Here is a 14,893-nt window from a genome sequence, read left to right as displayed (position 1 = left end):
AGTACACAAGTTAGTACACAAGTGATTACACAAATTCGTACACAAGTTAGTACACAAGTTAGTACACAAGTTAGTACACAAGTTAGTACACAAATTCGTACACAATTTAGTACACAAGTTAGTACACAAGTTAGTACACAAGTTAGTACACAAGTTAGTACACAAGTTATTACACAAGTTAGTACACAAGTTAGTACACAAGTTAGTACACAAGTTAGTACACAAGTAATTACACAAATTCGTACACAAGTTAGTACACAAGTTAGTACACAAGTTAGGATTTGTAATGAAAAAAAATACCATTAATAAACTTGTAAAAACTATGTGGATTTACTGATCGATCGTATTTGAAGTTTTTGAAGGTGCTCTTACTCATGTCAAATCATAAAAGAGGGACGAAAGATACCAAAGGGACAGTCAAACTCATAAAAGAGGGACGAAAGATACCAAAGGAACAGTCAAACTCATAAAAGAGGGACGAAAGATACCAAAGGGACAGTCAAGCTCATAAAGAGGGACGAAAGATACCAAAGGTACAGTCAAACTCATACTAGAGGGACGAAAGATACCAAAGGAACAGTCAAACTCATAAATCTAAAACAAACTGACAACGCCATGGCTAAAAATGAAAAAGACAAATGGAAAAACATTATTACACATGACACAACATAGAAAACTAAAGAATAAACAACACGAACCCAACCAAAAACTAGGGGTGCTCCGGAAGGGTAAGCAGATCCTGCTCCACATGTGGCACCCGTCGTGTTGCTTATATGATTACAAAGCCGGTAAATAGTCTTTTTCGGTAGATAACATTCATGAAAGGGAAGGGGATAGTTGTCACGACGTCAGGAACATATCCGATATCATTTGTGAAACGGTTATTCCATAACGGTCAACCAACTCACGATGGCGTCCGTAAAATTAACAAAGGGATGATTTCAACTTCACCATTGGGAACTCTTGGTTTAATAGCTTCCTTGTGAGCAGTAACGCTCTATCAAGAAAATTATGATAGGAAATGCAAGCACGGGTATATCGTATCATTTGGAATATATATAACCCGTATGCAGGTGCTGCTGGAATCTTGCTACTAAGAAAGTGAAAGTTCACAATTAGAAAGCTGAAATCATCTCTATTGTCGTAAAGTTTTGTTTTCAACCGACCGTCATTGTCAATTTCTAGATGTAGGTCACGGAATGAAGCCGACTTAACTGTATCTGTAATATCCTTTATCTCCAGTTCGATGGGATAGACGCGTTCTACATAGTCACCAAATTTTGAATTGTTTAGTGAAAGAACATCATCTAAATAGCGGAAAGTAGAGTTAAAGGATATTGCTAACTTTTTATCTTTCTTCCTAAGAAGTTCCTGTATGAAGTCAGCCTCATAATAATAAAGAAACAAGTCGGAAAGTAGAGGGGCACAGTTTGTTTCCATTGGAATGCCGACAGTCTGTTGAAAAACACGTCCTCTGAACGTAACAAATATGTTGTCAATCAAGAAATCAAGAGTCTTGATAATATCAGTTTCAGAGAATTTTTTGTTTGAATTAGAGTGATTCTTTACTAAGTAGGATTTATCCCTCCCTTAGACAAGATACTTGTTTTTTTATGTTGGCCATTCTTTTTTATGAAGCAAAGTAATACCAACTCTTTAAATTTGTCTTTTAGTTTGGAATGTGGAATACTTGTGTAAAGAGTAGAAAAGTCAAATATTTTAATACTGTTACAAGATGAAAGAGAGTTAGATTGAATATACTCTAAAAGATCTTTGGAAATTTTAAGTATCCACATCTTATTCACGTCACCTCTAGAATAGGCAGTTTCACAATAACTTTGAAGCCCGTCTTTGATTTCTGATAAAATACATGTTAATAATTTAGAATGAGGTTTACTAGACGATTTCATGTCAATTCGCCGTTTCAGAATCTAATGCATCCTGGGTAATATTATCAAAAGCGTACACCAAAGCGTTTTGATTGGTTTAAAACATAATAAACAATGCAAATTCAACCAATGACGTAACGTTATTTTCTTTTTGGGGTACGAACAATGAAATTACCCATGATGCTCTAGATTCTGAAACGGCCAATTCATACAAGTTTCGATCAAAATAGTAATCAAAGGTACCAGGATTATAATTTAGTTCGTCTACATAAGACTCATCAGTGACGCTGACAGCAAAATATTTGTAAAGCCAAACAAGTACGAAGTTTAAGAGCTTTGAAGATCCAAATTTCAAAAAGTTGTGCCAAATATGGCTAAGATAATCTATTCCTGTGATAAGAAAATCCTTAGTTTTTCAATACAATGCATCAGCTCAAGGACAAAAGTTTGAGATTTGAGGTGCAACAATAAGGAAATACACGGCAATCTGTCACATTAATATTGCCTAACTTGGCAGTATATTTCATTTAAGAATGTGATAAGTTTCAAAATGTTGTTGTTGATAAAAAAAAAAAAGTATTGCATTATTGGGGTTTTAGTCTTTAGTGTTTCTCTGTGTGTCATTATAGCTAAAAATTAACAAGAATAAAAATCACTTGCCTTTAAGTTAAAATACACAGATTCAAAATGGCTATTCTAGGGGCTATTCAATTAGCTTTGTATTAGTTTAATTTTTTTTTTAAAACAACAGTTCTGTCAAATGACACACACAAATTATAAAATCTGTGTACAAATAATCAATACAGGTAGCACCAATATCCAGTTACTGTGTTTCACATATGACATTTGTAAATTTTGTTCGAAGGAAGTTGTCATTTTACACCCAATATGAGTACCTAGATCAGAAAATTTAAGAGCTTATAGTTTTGTCTTGAATGATAGATAAAGATGATATTGTCAGTGTTGGAAGGGGTATTCAGAAATTCTTTCACCACACCAGCCACTGCAATATTTAACAAAGGGTCTTCCAGAAGTTGGTACGCCCTCTAGCGATTAAAATACACGATTGAAGTACAAAGACAGCAAATGGGGGATGACACGCTTTACGTGACATTCAAATCATTTTGACACGCAACAAAAAACGACTAGGATAACCAATAGTATCTCAGGTGTAAACTAAACACCATGTTAATTTTAATAAAATGATAGTTTGAAACTGCATTAATCAATCTAAACATTATTATTCCCCACCTTCTATAGTGGAGGACATTATGTTTGTGCGTCCGTTCGTCTGTCCGTTCGTCCGTCCGTTCGGTCGTATGTCCCGCTTCAGGTTAAAGTTTTTGGTTGATGTAGTTTTGGTGCAGTTGAAGTCCAAACAACCTAACACTTAATATACATATTCCTTATGATATGATCTTTCTAATTTTAATGCCAAATTAGAGTTCTGACCCCAATTTCACGGTCCACTGAACATAGAACATAGTGCGAGTCGATCATCCGTGTACTGGTTACACATGCTTGTTATAGATATAGAATGGTTTAAACAAAAGAAAACAACAACGTTTGATTCACCATTAATAATTAAAAAAACATTATGTATGAATAGATTTTAATTGTATTTTGACACAACAGTAAACACATTCATTTGCTAAATTACTACTGTAGGACGAATTTTGCTCAGTATGTACTTCCTTTTCTGCCACCATATCCAGATCCACCTCCATATCCAGATCCTCCACCTCCTCCACCACCTCCAGATCCAACTACGATAACAGCTCCGCCACCGATTCCTGCACCGCCGCCGAATCCAGCTCCACCACCGCCTCCTCCGGAACTACGACTAGTTACACTGTTTGGTAACACCTTACAGCATGTAGTCCATTTCCCTCGGAATAAGGGTGTTAGTCTGCAATACTTGTCCAAAACAAATTCTCCTTTAAAACACAGCCCTTTACGACAGGTACACCATACTTGACCACCTGTAATCAACAATTATCAACACAAATTGTAAATGTTAACGGCAATCAGGTTATTGATCTGCTTACCCTTCTGATCACCCATAGTCTTTGGTGGGGTTCCTGTTGTATATTCTTTAGTTTTCTATGTTGTATCATGTGTACTATTGTTTGTCTGTTTGTCTTTTCATGTTTAGCCATGGCGTTGTCAGTTTGTTTTCTATTTATGAGTTTTACTATCCCTTTGATATCTTTCGTTCCTCTTTTATTGATTCACAAGAGACAGGCAATTGAGAATATCAGTAGGATACCATTCAATGTGTTTGTGAAATGGAAAATAGCAAAGAGGGAGAAAAGATACAAAAGAGACAGTCAAACTACAAATCTTAAACAACAAAATATATCTTAAATATACTGCAGGCAATTTTAGAATATGTTTGTTTATAAATTTTATAAATTATAAAGAAACCCCCTGGGGCAAAGTTAAGCTGAAATTTATTTGGCGATTATTATGCATTTTTTTTGTCGTGTTCCTCTTCCAATGTTTAAGAACTTCAACATACATGAGAGAGCTGTCTTATTATTCTATTATCTGATTGATGATCTATTTTTTATACTGTAATTTTTATTTTGGTCTTTTGTGGATAACTGTCTCATTGTCAATCATACCACCTCTTTTTTTTATATTCCCGGTTTTCACATATTTGGCTATAAGCGTTCCTGATAAAGAAAGCTAGTAAAGCGGTTTGGACGAATCAAATTGTTTAACGTCTTGTTTTCATCTTTTGTGACAAGTGTTGTATTTACAGTTAATTTATATAAAACAATCATTTTACAATTCCAATATCAATTTTAAGGTGAAATGCCAAATATGCGTGCATAGAACGGTCGATTTAGCTAAATCAATGCACATAGTTAAACGGGTTTTTAACATTATACACTCGCTGCACTTTATCAAAAGAGGGACGAAAGATACCAAAGGGAAAGTCCAACTCATAAATCTAAAACAAACTGACAACTCCATGGCTAAAAATGAAAAAGACAAACAGAAAAACAATAGTACACATGACACAACATAGAAAACTAAAGAATAAACAACACGAACCCAACCAAAAACTAGAGGGGAACTCAGGTGCTCCGGGGGGTAAGTAGATCATGCTCCATATGTGGTACCCGTCGTGTTGCTTATGTGATTACAGATCCGGTAAATAGTCTAAATCGGTAGGTCAGATTCATGAAAGGGAAGGGGATTGTAGTTACGACGTAAGGAACATATCCGATATCATTTGTGAAACGGTTATTCCATAACGGTCAACCAACTCGTGATGGTGTCCGTAAAATTTATCAATTGTCGATAACGTTGCTGCTGTAACACTTCATCATGTTTTTATAGTTATACATCAAGATTCTAACGTGCTGATAATTAAAAATAAACATACTTTAACTTGTTATTTGGATTCACACCACATCTTCCTATGTCTATTTAACATTGACTTACCTTTCTTTCCTCCCCCTCCTCCTCCTCCTCCGCCTCCTCCGCCTAATATCAATAGTCCACCACCACCACCACCTAATCCAAATCCTCTGCCACCACCGCCGCCACCACCACCACGGCCATATCCACCACTGTACCCTCCACCGCCTCCACCACCATATGGGCCATGACAAAATGCAGATCCGACAACACCCAACAGCAGTAAAGTTATAATAGCCATGACGACTGAGGTTTGACAATTTTAACTGTGGTGACACAACTGGTTAGATCTTTATTTATACTACTCAAAGTAATCATATTTTTTTTAATTTGGATTGATAATACTGAATCGATTAAACTTGATTGATAATGATTTATATGACATGGCTTTTTTATAAGTCGATGGACAAACATGTTTTATTCCACTGACTTATGTAAGTTTGTGCATGTCCAAAGTCAGGAACCTGTGATTCATTGCTTGTCGTTTGTTGCTTTGTAATATATTTGTTTTTGTTTTTTGTACATAAATTAGGCCGTTAATGTTTCTCCTTTGTATTGTTTAACATTTGTTATTTCGGGGCCTTTAATAGCTCTCTATGCATTATGGAATTATTTCATTGCTGAAAGCTGTACGGAGACTTACGTTTGTTAATTTATGTGTCATTTAGTTTCTTCAGAACAGTTTTATCAGTTGCAATCGCACAACATCTATTTTATAATACTAATATTTCATTCTCAAGGTACTTTAATTCTTTAATATTTTAAGGGTTTCTCATTTTCGTCACCTGATTCACAGACAAGTATCATCTAAACCAATTGGAGTGTTTGCCTTTGGAATACATATTTTGTGTAGAAAATATGTTGATAATTGGTCTGTTGTTGAGCGTTGTCTTATTGACAATTATACAATGTACCACGTCTTCTTATACGTAGAATTATTTGCATTTTTATTAATGGACAAATTCTATTTGAAATGTGTCATTTGATGTGAATATGTTGATAACATTTTGGAAACTAAACCGTAAGACCATAAAAGAAATAATTGAAAGGAAGCCTGGTATGATGTTGAAAAAGTATAAATGAACTGTTCACAAAACCTGCTTTTTTTTATATTAAGGCATTTTTTCATCAGGAATAGATAACCTTAGCTAAACTTTGCAAATATTTAAGGAATATTAAATCGTCAATGATCTTCTTCTTTGTAATTATTTTGACTTTCTAACTTTTTTAAGATTCAAGCTTCACTGATGAGCCTTTTATAGTCGAAACGCGTATGTGTCCTTGTAGGTAATCTCTAAAAATGAACTACTTAAAAGTAATGTAGCTTGCAATTGCAGGTGACCGATTGATGCTCCTATGAATTTCTCGTTGGTTCACCTTGCTGAAATTTAAAATTTGTGCGTAAAAAGATGATATTAACATATGACGTATTCATATCATAAATGATCTGCATTGCCTTCAGTGTGTATATTTTTTTTGGATTTTTATTATACATGTTATATAATTTTTTAAGTGACAGCACGTTATAAACAAACAGCGAAAATTTGTAGCATTTTGATTGAAATGATGAAATATTTTTTTGTTAAATTTAACTGTTAAAATCATTTAGATAAGGAATGACGATATTTGTGATAAACAGCTCTTGATAATGCCTTGAAAATAAACATTTAAGTATTTCCAAAAGCTAGATACAATATCTCAACAAGCTGATATACAATAATTCCTATGAATAATGTGTAAATATAAAAAAGGAAGATGTGGTATGATTGCCAATGACATAACTCTAAACATGAGACCAAAATGACACAGAAATTAACACCTGTAGGTCATTATACAGCCTTCAACAATAAGCAAAGTGAATACCACATAATCAGCTATAATAGGCCCCGAAATGACAATGTTAAACAATTCAAATGAAAAAACAAACGGCCTTAGTTATGTACAATAATCTACGATAAACAAAGGCGTAACACATTAACAAACGACGATCACTGAATAAAAGGCTCCTGACTTGGGACAGCTACATAATGTGGCGAGGTTAAACATGTTGAGGGTATATAAATCCTCCTCATATCCGCGAACAGTGGTATTACAGTACAACATAAGCACGATTTATAAAAATCATTTAAAAAATGCGTTATTCATCAGATGGACAAAAATACAAGTGAACGTGACCGGATACTTGTACATTCCAACAACAAAAATACACTTTTCAAAGATTTGATAGTACTCGCAGTTAACTGGCAGCTAGTTCAAAGTCACTAACAACTAATAAAAAACATTACATTGTGCCATACTAAGATACATGTATCGACAGATTGTTGATCCATGAATGTGTATGTGTGTGTATAACATACTTGTAATATTTAGTTTGCTTTTGATTTACTGTTATCAAAATCAATATTTATACCAATACACAATATTCAATGATATTATTACATTGTTGAATTTGTAACGAATAAGATTACTTAAAGGAACGATAAGTTTACATGGATCAATTTTAAATTTCCGCACACGGTTAATAACATTTCCAAAAAAAAATAGGTTTGAATCAGTTAATATTACATGGGTTATGTTTTTCTCATATATTTTAGGATGGTATAATACTAAGTCTCTAACAGGAGGGATTGTGTCTAATATTCATAATCTTTCAAGCAGTTTAATTGCGGTCTTGGGCTGGCATGACAGCAACTGCTACTGGTATCTTGTTATTTATGTATCATTGTCATTTTGTTTATTTATTTTTTTGTTGCCTCTTCTGACATCAAACTCGGACTTCTCTTGAACTGAATATTACTGAGCTTATTGTTATGCGTTTACTTTTATACATTGGCTAGAGGTATAGGAAGATGGTTGAAATCTCAAAAAACACGATTAACCCCGCCGATTTACTCCTGTCCCAAATCAGGAACATCTGTCCTTTGTTGTCTTGTATGATTTATAATTTAAGTTTCCTGTGTATAAATAAATGCAACAGTAGTATACCGATGTTCAAAACTCATAAATCGATAGAAAAAAGTATAATAAGAGAGTTTAGTATGACGTTCATTTTCACTGAACTAATATGTCTCTTCCCCATTTTCATTCTCAATTTTAATCAAACAATCATATTTATATTGTTTATCGTGTCTGTAAATCAAACGTGAAGCTATTTGTTGTACTGTCCTGCTATAACAGTGTATTTCTATGTTTTCTGGATATTACTAAAAAATGACATGGCTACATTTTAAATTAAACTAATTATCAAATACATGGTATACTGTTTTGAGAATGATTGGAATCACTTGTTCTTAATCATTATTTTAAATTATAAAAACACATATTACTGGTGATGTTTATAATCATTTGATAATAGGCAGAAAGCAGAGAATAAAAACGACATTAATTAACTTCATTTTTCTCGTTTCCTTTCATTTTTAAGCTAAGATCTGTATCATATATTGTCAATTGGATACAATATACAAGATTCGATTAAAATCAATACAATTCACCAGCTCAGGGACAAACTTTTTAAAATTGTGGTAATAAAATCAGGAAAGGGAAATACACGGCAATCTGTCAATAGTTACAAAATAATTTGTCTTCTGCTTCATTTAACAACTTCAATGTGATTGGGTTCAATATGTCTTTGCTGGTTTTAAAAAAAATAGATTGCATGATTGATGTTTTAGTCTGCATACGTGCAGTTAATCTTTTTTTCCTATGAATTGATTTGTAAACAAATGGTGCAAAGAAATGCTGACCTTTGCATACTGTTTCTCTTGGTTTCGGTACAACTAAAACTAAAAACGAGATTAAAGATTGGGTGACTTAAAAAAAATATATAGAATCGAAATTGATGTTCGTAATAATGAAGAGTTATTATATTTTACTAGCATTAGTATTCGTCTGTCCTATTCTGAAACACACACTGACGTTCTGCTGGTATTGGTCACGTTATACCACAGAATGAATAGCAATGTTTATATTTTGGACTCTACATTTTCAACTTCTTTATTATTTACTGATTTGTTTTCGTTATTGTGAAGCTCTTAAATGATTAAAAGGATTTAGTTGTTCTGAATTTTAAAATTGGGTTTTTATTTTGTTTACATATAAATTAAGAAGGTTTTTCACAAGAACAAAAATGGGGTGATTTTTAATATCAATCCGGAAGTCTTAAATTAACTCAAATTATAATTGACTAATCTTGAAGTACATTTTAGTCAGTTATGTCTTTAAGTATTTTTTTTAAAGTGTATGTGCTAAGCTTGCTTTCATATGCCAAATATATTTTCTACCGTTTTCGCAAATTAGGAAATTAGCTAAGACACAAAAAAAACTCATCAAGTTTTATAGGGATGAATTTTCGTCAACAAATACTCTATTCTACTGCCAACATCTGTATTTGTTATTAAATACATTTGTGATACCTGAAATTTAGGCGCGAAAGCTATACATATTCGTATTAAAATGGCCTATCAACTGGTTGTATACGAGTAACACGTATTAGTCTGATGTATACGAACTTAGCATTCAGCTGAAACAACTATAAGTAGGGTATCTTTGATACACATTTAAATGTTAAAAGGCCCAGTAGCCATAGAATTCATGTGAAACGATTTGATGGAAATTGTCGTATTTAGTTAATGATATTTAAAAATGTATACACATATAACATATTAGCTTTTTTAAAAGTACGTTCAACAGGATAAATTTCTTTAGTATACATACTGAAGTCGTCATTATTGAGACCCAAATTGTCATCCAAATATCTAAAAGCATTATTAAATTTGTTTATCAGATGTTGTTTCGATGGGTCTTTGCTGATTTTTGTCATTAATTGTAACTCATAGCAATACAAAAACAGCTCCGCAATAAGTGGTGCACAGTTAGTCCCCATTGGAATTCCGATAACCTGACGATATACGGAATCTCCAAAGCGAACAAAAATGTAGTAAAAATTCAAGGGCACGTATAGTATCAAAGCATGTTCAATTGACATGTTATGTTTTGTTTATTGCTACTAAAAAATGACCTTAAAGAGTTTGAACATATATATTCACATTCTGACTTTTTAAATGCCCATTTAATTAGCTGGGTGAATGTGAGGCAATGTGTAATACAGGGTAGAAAATAAAAACTTTGAACAGATTCAAAATCACCAATATAAGCATGCAAATTATCAAGTACTTCCAACGAGTTCTTGACACTCCAAAAGTAATTATTTCCACTATTTTCAAAAGCCTTATTTGAACAATTATTTATCAGGTTTTTTATTGTACCAAGTGTATTGGTAAGAAGAATAGACAATTAAGTTGTGAAACAATTGCTTAACGACGAAATAAATATTTGTAAGGTGTTTTGTAGGGCTTCGGAAGCCAATACATAGTTGGGACTTTCATTGTATTTGGTTCAAGTTTAAAATTTAAACAAAACATTTTAAAAAATTATTCGAGTTAATACTATACTTAACAGTATAATCCTTCGTATTAAATCTTAAGAGTTTCAGTTCATAACTATTCTGTGAATTAACTATAAATAGTTGTAAAAACATCCATCTTACTAATTGTTCTCATAATACACAGCGAATAATTAGTGTTAAATTAACTTTAAAGATATAAAGGAGAATTTTAAAGGGCAAAGACCAAAATCTTTTTCTTTTTATTTCATTTTGTTAATTATCTAAAAAGTGAATATGTAACCTAATCTGTAAATGTTATCACATTAAATATCGATTAGTAACCAAAAATAATAAACAAAATAAAAAAAGTATTAAAAAATTAATAATAAAATATATGAAAAATAACTGCTAAAAGTAAAATCAAAATTTTTCCTTTAATTGCATGTTAAAAGTATTAAACTGTAAACTTCCCATGTAAAATTCAAAATAAAACATGTAAACCTCCTTTGTAAAAACACATAAAGACTTAAACAAAAAATGTAAATATAGTGTATATATAATGTTGTTGTTTTACGATTGTTAATTTATTCTTCATGTATATATTATTTTTTATTTTCTTTGGTGGTGGAACTGTTCGACATACGGAAGTATGGTTACCCTATAAAGGTTGTAAAGATCCAGAGAAGAAGAAGAAGGTTCTGCTTGATAAGTAAAATTGAGAATGGAATGGGGAATGTGTCAAAGAGACAACAACCCAACCATAGCGCAGACAACAGCAGCGGATCACCACCATGGCTTCAATGCAGCGAGAAATTCCCGCACCCGGAGGCGTCCTTCAGCTGGCCCCTTAACAAATATATATATACTAGTTCAGTTATAATGAACGCCATACTAAACTCCAAATTGAAGACAAGAAACTAAAAGTTAAAGAAAAACAAGATTTACAAAGGCCAGCAGCTCCTAACATATTCCCGACCGTGCAAGGACTGTAAAGTCAGTCAAGGTCGTTAAAAACATTTGTTGTGCAATTAAATTTCTACTTATGATAAACGAACAAACAAATGTGTAACCTTTATAAAAAAAATCAGTTACATAAATATATATTCTGAGTGGGCGGGTTTTTTTTTGTGTTACATATGAATCAGTAAAAAAACGTGGTATCATTGCCGAAAAGACAACCCTCCACTAGAGATCAAATGTCGAATAGACTTCCAACACAAGATTTGTAATGCAGATAAAATTCATAACTGTTTTGTTTGGAATTATCAACAAATTCATTTTATAAAATTTACCTTTTACCTTAGTTTGTATATGTTTTTTTGCACTTATGAAATGCTTCTGCCTGTCAAACAGTTAACGAAACAAGTACAATTTTTCTTAATTTTATTTGTATTGGATACACTAGACACAATGCAATTAACAATCGGAACCTAAGAAGTTATATAACAACAAAAGTAAAAACACAAAAATACTGAACTCCGGTGAAAATTCAAAAAGGAAAGTGCCAAATCAAATGGCAAATCAAAAGTTCAAACACATCAAACGAATGGATAATAACTGTCATATTCCTGACATGGTACAGTCATATTCGTATGTAGAAAATGGTGGATTGAACCTGGTTTTATAGCTAGCTAAATCTCTTACTATGTGTATAAATATAATTATGAAAATATAAAAAAACAAGCATGCATTATTTTTTTTATTTTTTTTAACCATTTTAGTTCTGTGAATCGTTTATGTGATAGCCGACATATATAAAATAACTAAATTATCGAGGAATGATATATAAAGTATTAATAAAGAAGATGTGTTGTCATTTCCACTGAGACAATTCTCGACATGAGAATCAACAAATGTAAGTCACCGTACAGCTTTCAACAACATGCAAAGCCCATACCGTATAGTCAGCTATACAAGTCATTGAAATAACCAATTGAAAACAATTCAAAGTATGTACAAAAAATAAACGAAAAAAAATATGTTATACAGCAATAAGCGACAGGCATTGAATCACATGCTCCTTACTTAGGACATGCAAATGCATTAAGAATGTGACTGTTATTAAAAGCATGTCTCATCACTCATGATATATCAAATTTAATCGATTTACTATTATCAATCAGAATTGAAAAAAATAGTTCTGATTACACCAAATGGTATAAATACAGATATACGCCGTCGTATTACCACACGTTAAACTCGTCAAACAAAAGCCACCATGGTTATGATAACTCTACTGCTGTTTAGCTTTATCGGAGCTGCATTTAGCACTGGTCCATATGGTGGTGGAAGAGGTTATAGTGTTGGGTACGGCAGTGGTGGTGGCGGCGGTGGTGGTGGCAGAGGATTTGGATTAGGCGGTGGTGGTGGTGGAGTATTGATATTAGGTGGAGGAGGAGGAGGTGGTGGAAAAGGAGGTTAGTAAATGTGTCAGTATTAATGTTTTAAACTAATGTAAATTCAGAACTTGGGACAGGAAATGGGGAATGTGTCAAAGAGACAACAACCCGACCAAATAAAAAAACAACAGCAGAAGGTCACCAACAGGTCTTCAATGTAGCGAGAAATTCCCGCATATATACTAATTCAGTGATAATGAACGCCATACTAATTTCCAAATTGTACAGAAGAAACTAAAATTAAAATAATACAAGACTAACAAAGGCCAGAGGCTCCTGACTTAGGACAGGCGCAAAAATGCGGCGGGGTTAAACATGTTTGTGAGATCTCAACCCTCCCCCTATATTTATTATTGCGATTTTGTCATTTTACACTAAGATGCGTTTAAATTGTTTGCAATTTTCAGTAAAAAATGTAAAATTCATTTCAGAAAAATCAAAATGCAACTTCATAATTATTGCAAACATAACTGTCTCGCAATTTTCGCTATACTTTTTGATTTAACAGTATTATGACATAATATCTTTGATTTGTGTCTATTTGATAGTGGTTTTGATTATACGACAGTGTTGAATGCTATACTCTAGTTTTGACATTTTTACTTAAATCAAGGATATGGTGGTGGAAGCGGCGGAGGTTATAGTGTTGGGTATGGCAGCGGCGGTGGTGGCGGAGGATTCGGATCTGGCATTGGCGGTGGTGGACTGTTGCTATTAAGTGGTGGAGGCGGAGGAGGAGGTGGAGGCGGAAAGAAAGGTTAATAAAAGTTACAGTATTTTTATATTTTATTATCAGTACGTTACTACTTTGATGCATAACTGGAAACAATACTCCATGATCATAATGAAGTATAACAGTAGAATTGTTATCGATGATTGATAAAGTGCACGAGTTTATAATACCAAAACACCTTTTCACTTATAATACATGTATATAGATAATCGAACGCTATATGCATGCTCGTGTGTACATGTACCTGTCTTCATTAAAACCTCAAGCAAAGTTACCATTTTACTCTCAAAATGAAATTGCAATTTGTAATCATTTGTATTAAATTAAAATTATTTCATGTTGCTGAAGCGCAAATCTTGATTTAATTTAAGAACGCTCATACATGTAGCCAAATATATGAAAGCCGTGAATGTATAATGTCCTAAACATTGGAAGAGATACATGACACACAAAATAAATAACAAATAGCTCAATTCATCTTACGTTAACTTTGCCTTAGGAGTTCATAATTTCAAACTTTATAAACAGACATATTCTAAAATTACCTACAGTATATTGAAAATATATTTTGCTATTTTTTTCATTTCACAAACACACCAACCGGTAGCCTACTATTATTATTACCTTGTAAATCAAAAATTAAAATGTCATTATTAAATGCAATGTGTTTTTGTCATCGGTAATTACAGGTGGTCAAGTATGGTGTACCTGTCGTAAAGGACTTTGTCTTAAAGGAGAATTTGTTTTGGACAAGTATTGCAGACTTATTCCCTTATTTCCAAGGAAATCGACTACATGCTGTAAGGTGTTACCAGGAAGTGTAACTAATCGTAGTTACGGTGGAAGTGGTGGAGGTGGATTCGGTGGCGGTGCTGGAATCGGTGGCGGAGCTGTTATCGTAGTTGGATCTGGAGGTGGTGGAGGATCTGGATATGGTGGAGGATCCGGGTATGGTGGAGGATCTGGGTATGGAGGTAAAAAGGGAAGCACATACTAAACAAGATTCGTCTGACTAGTTATTAAGCAAATAATGTGTTTTCTGATATATGTCAAAATA

General features: G+C 33.0%; 2 protein-coding genes across 2 annotated transcripts; one reads left to right on the top strand and one right to left on the bottom strand.

Annotated features, from left to right (window-relative positions):
* Positions 1–3,569: 3,569 nt before the first annotated feature.
* Positions 3,570–5,562, bottom strand: LOC134719324 (uncharacterized). Its single transcript, XM_063582334.1, has 2 exons — positions 5,346–5,562; positions 3,570–3,871 (listed from the first exon to the last, which is right to left on the bottom strand). The coding sequence occupies exons 1-2, from the start codon at positions 5,560–5,562 to the stop codon at positions 3,570–3,572; spliced, it is 519 nt and encodes a 172-aa protein (XP_063438404.1).
* A 6,329-nt stretch (positions 5,563–11,891) lies between these two features.
* Positions 11,892–14,893, top strand: LOC134719372 (uncharacterized). Its single transcript, XM_063582375.1, has 3 exons — positions 11,892–13,121; positions 13,717–13,860; positions 14,526–14,893. Exons 1-3 carry the CDS (start codon positions 12,923–12,925, stop codon positions 14,831–14,833), a joined length of 651 nt encoding a protein of 216 aa, XP_063438445.1. The 5' UTR covers positions 11,892–12,922; the 3' UTR covers positions 14,834–14,893.

This window comes from Mytilus trossulus, chromosome 5 (genome assembly GCF_036588685.1).
Source record: "Mytilus trossulus isolate FHL-02 chromosome 5, PNRI_Mtr1.1.1.hap1, whole genome shotgun sequence".
In the NCBI taxonomy this organism is placed as follows: Eukaryota; Metazoa; Mollusca; class Bivalvia; order Mytilida; family Mytilidae; genus Mytilus; species Mytilus trossulus.
The sequence above is the reverse complement of the archived record's forward strand: the minus strand, read 5'-3'. Positions and strand labels throughout refer to the sequence as shown.